The sequence below is a fragment of the Budorcas taxicolor genome, chromosome 5 (genome assembly GCF_023091745.1).
Source record: "Budorcas taxicolor isolate Tak-1 chromosome 5, Takin1.1, whole genome shotgun sequence".
Taxonomy (NCBI): domain Eukaryota; kingdom Metazoa; phylum Chordata; class Mammalia; order Artiodactyla; family Bovidae; genus Budorcas; species Budorcas taxicolor.
Genome location: NC_068914.1, coordinates 36647409 through 36665520, shown reverse-complemented (window position 1 = coordinate 36665520; position 18112 = coordinate 36647409). Strand labels below are relative to the sequence as shown.

General features: G+C 44.6%; 1 protein-coding gene across 1 annotated transcript in view; it reads right to left on the bottom strand.

The window, feature by feature from the left end:
- Positions 1-18112, bottom strand: part of NID1 (nidogen 1) — a 100987-nt gene that overhangs the window by 42508 nt on the left and 40367 nt on the right. Inside the window, exons 5-9 of the mRNA XM_052639469.1 lie at positions 17222-17371; positions 12363-12614; positions 10611-10811; positions 7929-8174; positions 6024-6167 (exon numbers count right to left, since the gene is read on the bottom strand). Of these exons, the coding sequence (XP_052495429.1) occupies positions 6024-6167; positions 7929-8174; positions 10611-10811; positions 12363-12614; positions 17222-17371 (993 nt within the window). The remainder of the gene's footprint in view (positions 1-6023; positions 6168-7928; positions 8175-10610; positions 10812-12362; positions 12615-17221; positions 17372-18112) is intronic.

Genomic DNA, 18112 nt, shown 5'->3' with positions numbered 1-18112 from the left:
CCTCCCCTCCTCAATTCCATAACATGAATCTTGCTCATGCACCCACCTCCAATGGCCTGTCTAGCCAGTCTCTTTCCTGATGAGGCAAAAGTCCTGCTGGCTTATTAGACAATGTCACACAACACAAGCATTTTTGCCACTTCAGCCCCATAGCTGGACCTACACTCAGACAAAAACACAAACCAAATGGCATTCAGCTTTTTGAAACTATACTGCAACGTACATTTCTGTGACATGCTTAAGATATAAAATCTCATATCACTTATATGTGGAATCTAAACTATGGCACAAATGAACCTATCCACAAAACAGATCAAACCAGTCCATCCTAAAGGAAATCAATCCTGAATATTCATTGAAAGGACTGATGCTGAAGCTGACGCTCCAATACTCTGGCCACCTGATGTGAAGAGCCGACTCACTGAAAAAGACTCTGATGCTGGGAAAGATTGAGGGCAGGAAGAAAAGGGGGTGACAGAGGATGAGATGGTTGGATGGCATCACTGACTCAATGGACATGGGTTTGAGCAAACTCCGGGAGATGGTGAAGGACAGGGAAACCTGGTGTGTGGCAGACCATTGGGTTACAAAGAGTTGGACACGACTTAACAACTGAACAACAAGAACAACAACAAACCTGAAACTGACTCACAGACAAAGAGCTGACTTGTGGTTGCCAAGAGGCAGGGTGGGAGGAATGGACTGGGAGTCTGGGTTTAGTACATGCAAACTATTACATTTAGAATGGATAAAAACCAAGGTCCTAGTGTATAGCACCAGAAACTACATTCAATATCCTGAGATAAACCATAATGGAAAAGAATATTTAAAAAAGCAAAGTATATGTGTGTATAACTGAGTTCTTTACCAAATAGCAGAGATTGGCACAACACTGTAAGTCAACTATACTTCAATTAAAAAAAAAAAAAGCTACAAGATGTCAGACCAGGGGACAAGTCCAAGCACTGCTGGAAGGTTACAGAACAAAGCCCCACCGAAGCCCCCTTTTAAGAAGCTGGAGCTGGGCTGGGGTAGAGGGATATTCAGCAAGTGTGGCTTCCCAGCTCTATCCACCAGCTGCTGCCTCAGCAACATGGGAGGAAAAGCTCATTCTGGCTTCACTGTCTGCACTGCAGCTCTCAGAGGACCCCCCCGTGCAGACTGCAGGGCTCCACAGCCGAGGCTGAGCTGCCAGAGCGCAGAGCAGCAGTTTTCAATCACAGGGACAGAACAGAATCACCAGGGGAAATTTTCCAAGCTTCATTTCCCCCCGGAAGGTTTCTTAAAATCACTTATTTATTTGGCTGTGCTGGGTCTTAGTTGTGGCATGTGGGATCTTTAGTTGCAGTATGTGAGAGCCTTAGTTCCTTGACCAGGGACGGAACTCAGCCTCCCTGCCCTGGGGGTGCAGAGTCTTATCCACTGGATCACCAGGGAAGCCTTCCACTGGAAGGTTTATGGAAAGGGAGACTGCATGTTTCAAGAAAGCTTCTTAGGTGCTTGGAAGGATGTTCTCTGGCAGGCCCTACTGGGGGAAGCACTGGCAAATAGGATCTGGGGGCTCCTGGGATGAGGGAGGGAATGGTCCCCCAGCATTCCCACCTCCATGCAGGTCTACACATAAAAGCCAAGTTGGGTGATGCCCTTTTTTTTTTTTTTTAAACAAAAAAACCCTAGCAATCTCCCTGCTGATATCTCACGGTCATTACAGTTTGGAAATTCTTTGAATGCCTGATTGAAACCCTCTCTTCTGTAAATGGAGGCTAGGACTCTAATCCCTTCTTCAGTAGAAACCATGCACTAGTGATAACCGTTCCTTGTAGAACACCACAATACCTCCCTGAAGATTATTGTTCTTGTGTGTGTGTGTGTGTGTGTGTGTGTGTGTGTGTGTGCATATGCTCTCAGTAGTGTCCAGCTCTTTGCAACCCTGTGGACTGTGGCCCTCCAGGCTCCTCTGTCCATGGAATTTCCCAGGCAAGAAAACTGGAGTGGGTTGCCGTTTCCTACTCCAGGGATCTTCCTGACTCAGGACTGGAACCTGCGTCTCTCCTGCCTCCTGCATTGGCAGGCGGGTTCCTTACCGCTGAGCCACCTGGGAAGTCCATTACTGTTCTTACTGGCCAATATCTGGACAACGTTTTCTCTAGGAAGAGATTTCCTCTCAAATAAATCACTCCCTAACCCAACAGGAAGATCCTGAATTACTCTTGTAATCACTGCTTCCATTTTGACTTTTTTTCTGAGTGGCTACTTTTCACATATTTTCAAAAACTCCAACAAATAATAGTTTCTCCAGTGTGTCCTCCTCATAAACGCCAGGCTCTGGGAGGAGAATCGTCTCAGGACAGATTTGTTAAATGCCTTGAGTGCACTCAAAATTACTCAATGGGAGGTTGTCCAAAACTTTCTCCTACAGCCTCCCAACTGAGAAATACAGGGAAGTCATCCTACCAGGCACCAGAGCTCTGATTCAACTGGAAATCTTCTCCAAATTACCCTGAACGGTCACCCTACAGTGTCCAACCAACCCCATCCTTGTTCTGGATGTCACCTATCATTATATCAAGGCGACACACGCTGAATGACAAAGGCTCATCCTCATTCTTCTCTTCTGAGGCACTTTCCAGGTCAAAATAATATGTGAAGTGATCTGCTTAATGCAATTTCCTACCAACGGCCTGGTGTCTCAATGCATTAATACTACAAGGCTTATTCTCGTGACCCAGAACAAACAGTAGCAGGACTAGGAACAGACCGACATTCCATGGTGCAAATCTGCCACGCTGAGGGCTAATCACAGGGCAAAAGCAAGTACACATGCCTTCGTGGGCAAGGACATAAGAAGGGTTTCCAGGACAGCAACACATCAATCCATAAAGCATGGCTGGTAGTGTCTTGGGAGATGAGGCAGCCAGCCAAAGCAGGATTAGCCAAAGGATTATGGCTTCAGCGAGGCGGGCCCAGGGACCCACTCCAGTATTCCTGCCTGGAGACTCCCTTGGACAGAGGAGCCTGGTGGGCTACAGTCCCTAGGGTCACAAAGAGCTGGACACGACTGGAGCCACTAAGCACTCATGCGCGTATGGCTTCAGCAGTTGGAGAAGATGGCTCCACGTTTCATTAACGTTCAATTTGCTTAGGAAGCTGAAGCTGGGCTGCATAAAGACTACAGAGCTGCAGGCTTCTTCTGGAGAAATGGGGTCGCCCCATCTCTATGTGTTGTCTGGCAGGGCTCTGCTCACATACACACGGGATCATGCTGCTCTAAACTGGCCTGAGCCAATTCAGCCATTCAAGACTGGTGGGCTCTCTGGGGAAATACTGGGAAACTCTGAAGATCAGAGGTGAGTAGGAACTATGTCCCTTACGCAGTGGTACGTTACAAGGGAAACAAGTCTCAGACTGAATTTTATCACACGGACAAAGTTATCAGCAAGCTGGCTGAACAATCGTACAAGCTATTCCCGTAAGCCTAGTTTCTGTTCTTCATCCTTTCAGACGTTCCAGTGAACACCATTCGTAAATTTCACTCTGAAGCAAATGCAGCATGATCAGCTAACTATCACATTAAATAAGCACACTAAAGCTGCCATTAATTGAAGGCATTCACTGGATTCAATTCAGTGGATTCCAGACCAGAGGCATCATTCCCATACTCTAAATTCTGCTGGGCTCCCCAGATTATTTTGGCTACAGTCATTCAAGGGGGCTGCTCATCATTCTAACCAAACAGATATGTGCACACTACCCATTTTACTAGGGAAGCTTACCTCTAGCATTCTTACATTTGTTGGTGAGCCTACCGTGGCAGGTTAAAGAAGCATTCGACATTGTGGGTTTTTGGCCATAAAGCTCAGCTTGTGGGATCTTAGTCCCCCAGTCAGGGATCAAACCTGTGCCCCTTGCAGTAGGAGCTCAGAGTCCTAACCACTGGACCACCAGGGCATTCCTAGCGTTTGGTATTCTTACACTAGTTGCATCTGTGTGGATTTTTCATCGAGATAGGAGTCAACTAACTGTCTTTTGGTGGTGAATTAAACTTTAGTAACAAACATAAATATCAAGCTGTTTATATGAAAGTATTCAAAGTGCAATTATAAGTAATAAGTATTATACAATGAAGACAGTGGAATAGAGACACTTGAGTCAGTTACTCAAGGTCCAACATTCTAATATCCTTGGATCAAGTTTCTCATCTGTAAAAACGGGAGTAAACTTCCCACCCATTAGGGTGGCTGCTATCAAAAAAACAAAACAAGTGTTGGCAAGGATGTGCAGAAATTGCAGCCCTTGTGTACTGGTGGTGGGATATAAAATGATGCAGGTGCTGTGGAAAACAACGTGACGGTTCTTCAAAAAAGTCAAACACAGAATTGATGTGATCCAGCAATTCTACATCTGGGTATATCCCCAGAAGAGTTGAAAGCAGAATCTTAAACAGATATTTGTACCCCCATGTTCAGAGCAGAAATATTCACAAGAGCCCAAGAAGTGAAGCAACCCAACTGTCCACAGACAAATGAATGGTTTTTGTAAAAAAGGAATATATGCATCCCATGGACTATTTCTCAGTTTTAAAAAGGAGGGAAGGGGGGAAGAGGGAAGGGACAAACTGGAAGATCGGGATAACACAAACACACTACTACATATAAAATAGGTAACTAATAAGGGCCTACTGTTTCACACAGGGAACCCTACTCAATACTCTGTAATGGCCTATAAGGGCAAAGAATCTAAAAATGAGTAGATATGTGTACATGCATAACATATTCACTTTGCTATACAGCTGAAACTAATGCCACATTGTAAATCGACTATAGTCCAATAAAATTTTTTTTTAAAGTAAGGAAATTGTGACGCAGGCTACAATATGTATGAACCTTGAGGATATGATGCTATGTGAAACACGCCAGTCACAAGAGGACAAATAGTGCATGATTCCACTTACATGAGTTGCCTAGAGTCCTGGAATTTGTAGAAAGTAGAATGGTGGTTGCCAGGGGCTGGGGCCAGGGGCTATGGAAAGTCATTACTTCATGGCAATACTGTTTCGATTTTGCAAATGAAGAGATCTGGACATAGACGGTGGTGATGGTCACACAACAACGTGAAAGTACTTAATGCCACTGAACTGTACGCTTAGAAATGGTGAGAATGATCAATTTTATATTATGTGCATTTTACCACAATTAAAAATGATTTTTAAAAGACAGAAATGAAAACATCTATCTCATCAGAGTTGCTGAATTAGATGAGATGCTGTGTGTGAAGCGCCTAACACAACAATGTTACTACCACTTATGGTCACACGCTAAGTCACTTCAGTCATGTCAGACTCTTTGTGACCTCATGGACTGTAGCCCACCAGGCTCCTCTGTCCCTGGAATTTTCCAGAGCATACCGGAGTGGGTTGCCATTTCCTACTCCATATGGTCATATTACGGAGAAGGCAATGGCACCCCACTTCCAGTTTCTTGCCTGGAAACTCCCATGGACGGAGGAGCCTGGTAGGCTGCAGTCCATGGGGTCACTGAGAGTTGGACATGACTCAGTGACTTCACTTTCACGCATTGGAGAAGGAAATGGCAACCCACGCCAGTGTTCTTGCCTGGAGAATCCCAGGGACAGGGGAGCCTGGTGGGCTGCCGTCTATGGGGTCGCACAGAGTCGGACACGACTGAAGCGACTTAGCAGCAGCAGCAGCAGCATGGTCATATTATGTGTAGTTATTAGCAGCCCTGACTTTCTCTTTCCTTTAAACCTGAGTATTCTCAAGATGAAGTGGTGTATGGCCTTATAAATTCTGCTCTGCTGCTTAGAGTCAGGGCATCTGATCAGATGATGAAGGGGCCAGGACCCTTAACATCGTGGGGAAACACTAAGTGTGGGGCTTAAACAACTCGGCATGCCCATCAGTATTTATCTCCCCTGTGTTTCCTTGCCTCTCCCAGCTCTCTGCTTTACAGTATCTGTTTGCCCCCTGCAAACCTCCCCACACACGTCCGAGTGAATGGCTGTACCGTAGCAGGTCCGTCCGTCTCCTCGGAAGCCGATGGAGCACTCGCAGGTGAACTGGGTCCCTGGGCCGGGGCGACAGGCCGCGTTGGCGTCACACCCATGACTGCCAGTGTAGCAAGGATTCTGAAGGGCATCAGGGGAGCCATCTGCAAAGGCAGAGACATTGAAACCACATGAGGACTCAGAAACGCTTACAGGTTACCTCTTCCCCCAGAAAGCAGGACAGGACTGATGACCAGGAAACCTGCCGACTCCTGCTCACTTGAAGTGGGATCAGCAAACTACATCCCTTTGGACTCATGTCTATTTTCATAAAGTTTTATTGGAAACCGGCCACATGCATTTACTTGCAAGTGGTCTATGGCTGTTTTTGTGCTACTGTTGTAGAACTGCACTCATGACCGAAACTGCACGACGAGCAGAGCCTCCAATATTTGCTGTTTGGCCTTTTAAGAAAAAACATGCCAACCCCTGATGCCTGGCGCTACAGTGGTCAAAGAAGGGTGAGAAACACCTGTCCTCTTCTGGTGTATGGAGAGCCAAGGGCCAATCTGACCAGCTGGAGAAGTGACCTGTGTATGGAGGGAGAACCAAAAATAACTGAGATAGAGAAACACCACACCCAGACACCAAATATACAGAACCTCTACGGCTTAAAGATTTGGACTATGTGAGACCTTGAGGCTGGGCGGTCACACTAGCTCCAGCTTCTTCCACAACCAGAAGCACCCTAGACCAGACCCCAGCTCCACGTTGTGCTGTCCCAGGGCAGAGAGCTCACCGTAGGCTCTGGGCCTGACTTTTAGCAGATTTGATTTGGATTTCCCCAAGCCCTGAGTACACATTCCTTTCACAGTTGAGTGTCAGAGTTTTTTAAAATAGGCACATGAAAAGATGCTCAATATCACTAATTATTAGGTAAATGCAAATAAAAACTACAAGGGATACTACCTTTCACCAGTCAGAATGGCCATCATTAAAAAGTCTACACCTAACAATGCTGGAGAGAGTGTGGAGAAAATGGAACCCTCCTGCACTGTGGCAGGAATGTAAATTTGTGTAGCTACTATGGAAAACGGTATGGAGGTTCCTCAAAAAGCTAAAAACCAGAGTTGCAATATGATCCAGCAATCCCACTCCGGAGCATATATCCAGACAAAACTACAAGAAGATAGATGTCCCTATGTTCACAGCAGCACTATTCACAACAGCCAAGACAGGGAAGAACCCAAACGCCCATTGACAGATGAATGGATAAAGACGTGATACATAGATACAATAGAATATTACTCAGCCATAAGAGGGAAAAAGGAATGAAACAATGTCATTTTGCAGCTACATGGATGAACCTAGAGACTACCATACTAAGTGAAGAAGTCAGAAATGTTATCATTTCTATGTGCGACCTAAAATATGACACAAATGAACTTATTTACAAAACAGAAACAGACTCACAGATACAGACAACAGACCTGTGTTGTCAAGTGGTGAGGGCAGGGGTTGGGGAGAAGGGGAGGGTAGGGCTGGGGAGTTTGGGATTAGCAGATACAGACTATTACATACAGAATGGTATAGAACGGATAGAGAACAAGGCCCTACTGTATAGCACAGGGAACTATATTCAATATCCTGTCATAAAGCATAATGGAAAAGAGTAAAAAATAAATACATAAATAGAAATAAACGCACGGCTGCAGGCAGGTGCAGCCCTTGAATGATCTACTTGTTACCTTAGGTTTTCTAAGAATCATAGATGAGAAGATGTTTATTTTTGTCAGGAGCTATTTTAGCATGACTTTCTTCTTACCGAGAACAAGAGATGAAGAACAACACGTCAAAAACACAGAGAGGGCCATGCAGGTGGACACACACACACACAATGCCCAGTCTGAGCCGCCACCTCTTACCCCTCACAGGACCAATGGAGTTGCTCAGAGCATAGCGCAGGATCCTCTCCTCCTGGTTGTACAGGACAAACACGCTGTCCACAGAGAGCTGCTGGGTGCTGGGCAGGACCGGCCGGGAGTCGTCGTGGACGCACTCCTGGAAGGTGATGGTCTGGCGCCACTGGTAAGTGTGGACGTGCGAAGGGGCAGTGCCATGTTGCTCGGGCTCCGTCACCGTGTACTCCCGGGTGGAGGATGATGTGATCACTGGATGTGGGCGGCAGGCAGGGAGACAGAGGAGAGAGCTTGAGGATGCAAGAAGCTTAGGACATGAAAATCATCAGCAGGGCTTCCCTGGCAGCTCAGTGGTAAAGAATCTGCCTGCCAATGCAGGGAACACGGGTTCGATCCCTGGTCCGGGAAGATACCACATGCTGTGGAGCAACTAAATCCCTGCGCCGAAACTATTAAGCTGGTGCTCTAGAGCCCAGGAGCTGCAACTACTGAAACCCTGGGACCGTAGAGCTGGTGTTCCATAACAAGCGAAGCCACTGCGATGAGAAGCCTGCCCACCACAACTAGAGAGCAGCCCCCACTGGCAGAAACTAGAGGAAAAGCCTGACCAGAAACGAAGACCCAGCAAAACCCAAAAGAAATAAATAAAATAATCAGCAGTATTCTCTGCTCATAATGTGACCAGATGAGAGGTCAGATGGAACAGGATAAATAAGACCATTTATTTCCGTGTTGAGATTCATTCTACTACCTAGATTTCCTATTATTGCTGTTATTTGCATTAGGAATATTTATTGCTTTTTCTCATCAAGTGTTTCTCTGTAAGTTCCTTAGTCAACCCAGGGACTAAGGCCTGATGGAAAGAGCACCAGCTTGGAGATACGCGAGAATTCACAACTTGTACCTTCGTTCACAAGGAGCATGATCACAGACCAGTTACTAACTTCTTTACCCTGTTTCCTCTACAACATGGACTGGGTAAGGATGAGATAATGTATATAGAATTTCTGGAATCAAGCAGGCTAATACTCTATAAGGCAAACTACCATTTATGGAGCATTGACCACGTGAGAAGCAGAGTGCTAACTGCTTTCTGTGGGTTATCTCACTTAGGATTCAACAAATAGTGGCTGCTATAAATAACCCTAGATTAAACGGTTCTCTGATGTATAAAAATGAGACAGTAATAGGCTTCAGTAGCCAATTTCTATAAATTACTAAAGAGCTGTGAGCAATCTCAACAGAGAAGAGAGACAGTCTTCCCTACTCAGAAGAGAGCTAGTTTACTTTTGGCCCATGCAGTGAAAAATCTTGACTTCCTATTTAAAAAAAAGAAGTACAAAAGGCTCTTTATATTTGTGTGCTCTGCTGTAGTTGGTAATAAAAGCCAGAGGATAAATAAAAGATTGATGTAAGCTGCCTCTAGTCCAGCTCCCATGTGCTGGACTGCCAGAAACACCATCTGGTCACAGCCTGACTTGCAGGTGGGGTCCTCCTGATACTCCTCCCACCCCCTACCCACCCTCTCATTTTCCCCAGCAGAGCCCGAGCAGGCCACGAAGTCATGGTAACTGGTACAACCCTTCTAGATGGCAATTTAATAAGAGACTTTAAAGAGTTTCCTTTGACTCATCGCTTCGATTTCTAGGAATTCGGTCAGAAAAGAATCAGAAATGTGGTCAAGGTGTATGATGAAGATGGACACTGCAACTCATGGAGACAAGGAAAAATTGGAAATAATGTAAGCTTTGGAAAAGAGAATGGTTTAAATTGATAGCCATACAATAAAATGGTATAGATTCATTAAAAAGTGTTTGCAAAGCCTATTCAATGGAACTATCAAGCTGTCATGATTTGACCTAACCAGAAAAGTGAACGTACAATAATGTGGTATGATTGCAATTTAAACTGAAACTATATACTTGACTGTAGAGTGTATAACAGTATTGCATCAATGTTAAACTTCCTGATTTTGATGGTTGTACTGGGACCATGAGAGAAAATTCTTGTCATTAGAAAAAAACGTGAAATATTGTAAAATATTTAGGAGATGCAGGATCATAGCATCTACAACTTACTCTCTCTTATATATAAGGAAGGGAGGGAACAATTAAGAGAATGTAACAAAATGTTAACAATTGGTGAAGCTGGGGAAATGATATGTGGCTATTGTGCTATTTTCAACTTTCTGTAAATTTGAAATAAAAAGTTTAAAAACTACATTTAGATATATAATAAAATTATTTTATTCTGAAATTATATAATATGATGAGCTATTTATGCTGGGCTAGTATACATGTTGATATATATGTGAATATATGTGTAATATACATATGTTGGGATATTTTTTATATATAAAGAGAAGTATATGATTTTTCATATATAAGGATAGAATATGTGTTGATACATAAATATATACGTGAGGTATATATACGTTGGGATATATTTTGTATATAAGGAAAAGGCTGAAAGAAATACACTTAATTTAATAATTGTGTCCTGGTTTTAGGTGTGTAGTTATCTTTATTTTCTTTTCTGCACTAAAGTCTCTCCAATGAGCATGCTCAATGTCTGTAATTAAGGGAAGGCGATCTGAATAAGCTAACCCCTGCGTTTCCCTTTCTGGAGGCCAGGAGACAGCCTGTGTGCAGCACTGCCCTGGAACGCTGGATGCGGGACGTGGCTCACCCTGCCGTGAGTAGTGGTAGAGCTCCGTGTAGGGTTCGATGTGCACCGAGGAGCCAAAGGCAATCTGGGGCACGCGGCCCTCCAGCTCCGTGTCGATGGTCAGGTGTCCGTGCTCATCAATGCCGCTGAACTGCTGCTTAATGATCAGCTTGTCCGGGTGCCCCACGAAGGTCACCTCAGCCTGGCGGGTGAACTCCCCCCCTGCAAAGCAAGGTCAGTCTGTCACTTTGCTGTCAAAGAAGTCACATTCATGCCTGCCCAGACTCATGGTGGGGACAGGTTCACACCTCCTCTACAGACGCTTTAGTCTGGTGTGTAGAAATAGGGCCGGTGATGTCAATGAAAGGGCCATCCTCGCAGCCCAACTCAGTCACGCACAAGAAACAAAAGCCATTTCCCATCCGAAAACCAGCATCTGAGACGGGTGGGCTCAGGATTTGTGCTGGAAAAAGCAGGGTATTGGGATTTGTGCTCAGTACTGGTTGGGTGAACTTAAATGAGTTACTTAAACCCACTGAGCCTCCATTTCCTGATGATGAAAATGGTGAACAATATCTATCTTGCGGAAATTAGATAAGTATGTTAAAAAGTGCTCTGCCAAATGTCAGGTGCTCTAAGACATCAGCTAGGGGATGACTATTGTTCACAGGTAAGCCCCGGCCAGGGCAAACCATCACCAAGTCCAGACACCATCCTAGGAGCACATACCGTGGGTGCTGGCTCGGGACCCCTCCTTGGTCTACGCAGGGCAGCAGCCCCAGACAAGCATGAAAAAAATGCTCCACCTTCTTCCAGCTTCCTCCCTTTTCCATGTTTGCAGTCTCCCCTGATAGCATGGCTGGCAGCTATGTCATGATATGTGAAAATTATATGAAATTTACCTTTCAGTGCCCATGAATAATTTCACTGGAACACAGTCATGCTCATTCATTTGTGTATTATCTATGCCTGGTTTCAACTGATAACAACAGAGCTGAATAGCTGCAACAGAGAACGAATAGCCCAAAATATTTAGGCAAAGTTTAAAATATTTATTCTCTGGCCCTTTGCAGAAAAAGTCTGACAACTCCTGCTTTACAGTCCCCAGGTCCAGGCAGATATCCCGCTGATAACACATGTCCTGAGGCAGTTAAGAAGGACTACTGTAGAAACAAATATTTGCTGTTGTAGGGAATTTGTAAAGATTACCTTTGCCTCCCTGAAGTTGATGTAAGTTACAACGTAACTTCAATTTAAATCAACCCATATACAAAGCATCACCAATATGAAATTGCTCCCTGATCATGCAGTTCTAGATAGTCTTGGGTAATGTATTGTTGTTGTTGTTCAGTCATGTCCAACTCTTTGTGACCCCATGAACTGCAGCACGCCTGGCTTCTCTGTCCTTCACTATCTCCCAGAGTTTGTTCCAACTTATGTCCATTGATGTCATCTAGCCATCTCATCATCTCTCGCCCCCTTCTCCTCTTGCCCTCAGTCTTTCCCAGCATCAGATTCTTTTCCAATGAGTTGGTTCTTCGCTTTAAGTGGCCAAAGTAATGGAACTTCAGCATCAGTCCTCCCAATGAATATTCAGGGGTGATTTCCTTTAGGATTGACTGGTCTGATCTCCTTGTATACTAATGAAAAACTTGATGATTTTACCCCAACACCTTATTTCCAGAGCCACAAAATAGTTATTTGTAACTTATTTTCAGACACATAGAATTCCCTTTCCATTCAACCCAGCCCATTAATTTTAAGGTCAATTACCTGTGATGCTGAAGCCATTCTTGAATCCATCTTGCTCCACTGCAAACATCCATCCAATGATGCCTCCAATAGGGGCCAGAGGGAGCAGAGAGTACCCAACAGTCTCAGGAATGGTGCTGATGGCTGTGTAGGACCGCCCATGGTTCATCACCACGTAAGAATGGAGGTCAGTATTCTCAAAGACAATGGGAACCTGGCTGTCCCCCACAAAGATCCTCCCTTTCACCTTGCCATTAACTCGCTGCGGGGAACCTGAACGAGAAACAAAGAAAGAAGCCAGCCCTTCAGAATAGAATAGTGTGTCTGGTGGGCTCTGTACCTGTAAAGCAAAGAGCCCAACAGTGCTGGGGTAAAGCGCTTTCGGGGTAAGTGAAAGAAGTCATTCTTCCCAAGACGAAGGCAGTCCCTGCAGCTGTGTCTATGAGCTGTAGAAATTCAACTTTCTTCCTCTCTTCCATGCTGATGGATAATAGATAGCAGAGAAGTGGGACCCATTGTATGATGAAGGAACATCAGAGGCAAGTAAAACAATTTCAGGAGAATAGCATCATGGGTGATCCAGAACTAGGTGATATATAGCTGATTACTTTTGAGAATATTAGGGAGAGAGTTAGTCATTTCCCTGGGACAATGGGGCTAAATGGGATGGGACATTAGGTTGTCTGATTTCTAACGTATCTTTTTTTTAAAAAAGTAACTATTTGGCTGAGCTAGGTCTCTGTTGCTGTGCACGGGCTTTTCTCAGATGCAGTACACAGGGGCCAGGGGAGCTACTCTTCACTGCGATGTGCGGGACCCTCACTGCAGCGGCTTCTCTTGTTTCGGAGCGTGGGCTCCAGGTGCCCGGGCTTCAGGAGGTGTGGTGCACAGGTTTAGTTGCTCCACAGTGTGTGGAACCTTCTTGGTTCAGGGATCAGATCCACGTCCCCTGCACTGGCAGGTGGATTCTCACCTACTGGGCCACCAGGGAAGTCCCTAAGACTCAGGGGCTTCTCTTAAAGAGCATCTCTGGCTCAAATATAAGTTGGCCAGTCTGAGTCCTAGACCCTCACTAACCCAAGCCAGATAGAAGTAGCCACACTGGGTACTGGAGGTCACACAAATATGCCCTCTGACCCATAACCAGCTTGTGGGCTAGGGTGTGTTCGTTGTTGGTCATTTCCTTTACTGGGAAAGATGTGAAACTTACTATGGCATATTTATAAGCTTTATTCATATATTACCAAACAGTATATGTAGGACACCATTTTTAAAAATTGCATTAATGATGAATGCTAAGGTAAGGTAAGGTAAGGTAAGGTAAAGTCGCTCAGTCGTGTCCGACTCTTTGCGACCCCATGGGCTGTAGCCCACCAGGCTCCTCTGTCCATGGGATTTTCCAGGCAATAGTACTGGAGTGGATTGCCATTTCCTTCTGCAGGGGATCTTCCCGACCCAGGGATCAAACCCGGGTCTCCCACATTGTAGACAGACGCTAGCATACTCATAGAGGAAAAATGTCTGAAGAGAGCTACACCAAATTGCTAACAGAGGTTAATTCAGGGTGATATGGTGAACTTTCATTTCCTATACTATATATCTCTATAATGTTGGGATATTAATAACTTGCATGTATTTATTATTGCTTAATCAGGAAAAGAAAAAAAAAACTCAAGAAATTAAGTTGTTCTTATATTTGAATAAGAAAATGGAAGGTTGCCATATGACCCAGCAATTCCAACTCCTGAGTATATACCCAATAAAACAGAAAACATATGTTCACTTGAAAACTTGTACATGAATGTTCTTAGCAGTTATTCATTAACAGCCAAAATGGGAAAGGACTCAAATGTCCATCAACTGAAGCATAGAGAAATAAAATGTGGAAAATCCATACAATAGAATATTATTTAGCTAGGAAAAAGGAATAAGGTATCGATACATCCTAAACATGGATACACCCTGAAAACATTATGCTAAGTAAAAGAAGCCAAACACAAAGGTCCCATGACATATGATTCCATTTATATGGAATGTCCAGAACAGGAAAACCCACATGGACAGACAGCAGATTCGGCGCTGACAGAGCCTGGGAATGAGGATGAATTGAGGGTGGCAGCTAAAAGATCCAGGTTCCCTTCTGGCATGAAGAAAATGCTCTAAAATTAGAGGTAACAGTTGAATAACTTAGTGAATATACTAAAAACCACCAAATGGTATACTTTGATTGTGTTACTGACATCTTAAAAAAAAAAAAAAAAAGCTGAAGGAAGAGGTAAGTACATCAGGTTTGATGTAGAATTAATTTCTACCACTTACTGATTGTACATATCATGTTTCTCTTCCTAGACTGTAAATGACTAGAGTCAGGACCTTCACACCCAACTCCCTGGTTCCGTCGTAGCAGAGTTTTCTGTACGTGGTAAGTTCTCAGTAAAGCGTATAGACTAACCTCAGACAAATGAGCTCTCATCCGAGCACCATCGTCTGTGTTCTGAAGACTTTCTGCTGTGTTTAATATACCCTCTTCACTTTCATGCACTGGAGAAGGCAATGGCAACCCACTCCAGTGTTCTTGCCTGGAGAAGCCCAGGGACGGGGGAGCCTGGTGGGCTGCCGTCTATGGGGTCGCACAGAGTCGGACACAACTGGACTTCACTTTCACTTTTCACTTTCATGCATTGGAGAAGGAAATGGCAACCCACTCCAGTGTTCCTGCCTGGAGAAGCCCAGGGACGGGGAGCCTGGTGGGCTGCCGTCCATGGGGTTACACAGAGTCGGACACGACTGAAGCGACTCAGCAGCAGCAGCAGGGCTTCCCCGGTGGCTCAAACGGTAAAGAATCCGCCTGAGATCAATCCCTGGGTTGGGGAGATCCCTTGGAGGAGGACATGGCAATCCACTCCAGCATTTTTGCCTGGTGAACCCCCATGGACAGCGGAGCCTGGTAAGTTATAGTCCATGGGGTCACAAAGAGTCAGACACGATTGAGCAACTAAGCACAGCACAGCTGCTAAACAGGATCACTGAGGGACTTCCTCGGCAGTCCAGCAGTTAAGATCCCACACTTGCACTGGAGGGGGCATGGGTTCAATCCCTGGTTGGGCCCTCATGCCACATGGTGTGGCCCCCAAAGCAACAAAACCCCCCACAACAAGGTCACTGACAAGCCAAGGCAGATTCGACACACAGAGGATTTCTGCACATAGACTGTGTCATTACACTGGAGGAATGCTATGAAGTTAGAAGACTAATATCGAAAAAATGCCTCCCCCAAAACAATTACAGAAACAAGCAGGAAAGCCAAGGGAAGAAAACCAAATTTTTTCCATCCAACTTGGAGCTAGAAAAATATTTCAAAAGTAGTAAGATTCCAACAAATATTTAAACCACAAAACTATGACAGGGCGTGTTTAGAACGTCAAAAAATGTAGCTGAGCAATCTTTCATATGCAAGCTTGCTGCCAAATGCAACCTGTCAGCATTTCCAGCTCTGACATTTGGCATGGAAAGAGCTTCTGAGATCGATCTTTGAGAAGAAGGGTTCATTGTAAATTGGGGAAGTTCTTCTCAGGGCAAGCAAAATATAAAAGCCAAGCCTGAAACAAAGCAGCAGAAGCATCTCATTCCTGGGGCAACGGGCAAGAAAAGAGATAACACATTTATAGATGTTATAAACATCCCCCCAAATTAATATGCAAAGCATACAGAATTTTCTGTCCTTGCTAAAGACAGTATTTTACAAAACTAATTGTGACCTAGAAGGAACGTCTTTTTTTTTTCCGAACCTTTCTTTTTTTTAAACAAATTAAAATAACTGATTTAACTTTAGCTATGGCAGGAAATCTGAAAAACAGAAAAGCATTCCTCCAACTGAGTTTTATTTAGTCATATTTTGCCAAGCAACTGAGGTTCCTGCTTAAACATACGAGGAAAATGACGGGTGACAAGTGGAGTGATTTGGCATCTGCAGAGACAGGTGTTCAGTATGGTTTGCTTTATTTTTGCTTTCATTCTAATTTACGGTCTTGGGTTCCCTCTCTAAGTAAACTGTTATCTGGACCCTCTAGACTTTTGCAGAGATTTTTCAGAACATCTGAAAACATCAAGACTGGTTGATCCTTTTTTGGGGGTGCAGAGCTCAGGACTGATGCCAGCCCCCAGCCAAATATGTTTTGGAGTTGACAGCACAATGGGTCTGGTCTCCAAAGTTAGCTGTAATGCGCCCCTTGTGCTCCTCCATCACCATGCTGGGGTTCCCGGGACACAAGGACAGGAACACCAGGGAGCAGGGGACGGAATAGTCCTTACCTCCTACATACTGCGTTGGCCAGAAAGTTCGATTGGTTTTAAGTACAAATAAAAGACACATTTTTCAAGACCTTTACTGAGCAAAGTATTTATTGAACAAACTTTTGGGCCAACCCAACATTTTGGTCTTCACCAGCCCACCATGGCCCTGCTGGAGCTGAACCACTATCAGCATAGTCTGAGCGACGCCAAAAGAAGAGGTTTGAAAGAAACGGAGGAAAGCGAGGGGGGCTGACGATTCCTGGTCCAGGCTGCCTAATTTCAACATTTCAGCCTGAAGATGGGTTCTCAACGGCCATCACTTCAGAGATGGAGAAACACCACAGGAAAGAAAGAGACCTCCCCTTTTTAGTAAAAAGGGCATTCCCCAGGACCTCCCCCCACCCCCCGCACCCCCATAGAGAAATACAGGCAAGAACAAGGAATGAGAGATGAAATACCACTGCCCAGCCGAAAACACCACCTACCTTTAGAGATCTGGGTAAAGGCAAGATTTCAAAACAAGCACCAAAACAAAATCACTCCTCCCTTTTCTCCCCCTTAAAAAGGATCAGACAAAGACACAGTACCTTCGGCAACACACTGCCGGCCGTTCCCCGTGTAGCCAGCAACACAGCTGCAACAGAAGCCGGTGGCAAAGTCCCTGCACTGTGCGTGCACAGAGCACTGGTGTCTGTTGTTGGTGCACGTCTGCCGGGAATCCGTGTTGTAGCTGAAAACTGCTCGGAGAGAACACAGCACACCAGTAAGCGCTTCACCGGGCTCCAGATGAGAAGACTTTAGAACACTGCACCTCAGCTGTGCAAGACTGGACGTCTACTCAGGCAGTTCAGACACAGGGCTGTCTATGTGTGGCCACTTAACTAGTACAGTGGTTCCATCACTCAAATCACTGAGGCATGTAGGTCTCAAAGGAGTTTGGGAAATCACGTGGGTGAATTATTACTATTTTAATTTTCACTTTTTGGCTGTGCCATGAGGGATGTGGGATCTTAGTTTCCTGACCAGGGATTGAACCTGCTCCCCTTGCGATGGAAGCATGGAGTCTTAACCACTGGACTGCCAGGGAAGTCTCAAGGGTGAATTTTTTTGAAATGCTATAATCCAATGTCCTTAGTATCAATGAATCAATATTGGGTGATAGCTGTCCAATGTCAATCTTAATATGGCATCCATTAAACATCATCAGATATGCATCAGACTGACCTTTCTAATAAAAACAGCATCAAATTTGGGTGCAGACATTAAAATATTTAAAAATTATATTTTATCGTGGTAAAATACATACAACATAAAATGTGCCATTTTAATGAGCTTAAAGTATTTTAAACTTTTTGGCCTCATTCTTCTCACCAGGGTATAAATCAGAAGCTCTTAGAGTTAAAAGCTGGTTAGAAATAATTCCTCAGTCATACCTGCTCTAACAGCCTTTGGCCCAAGAAACATGTATTTCTCCCTAG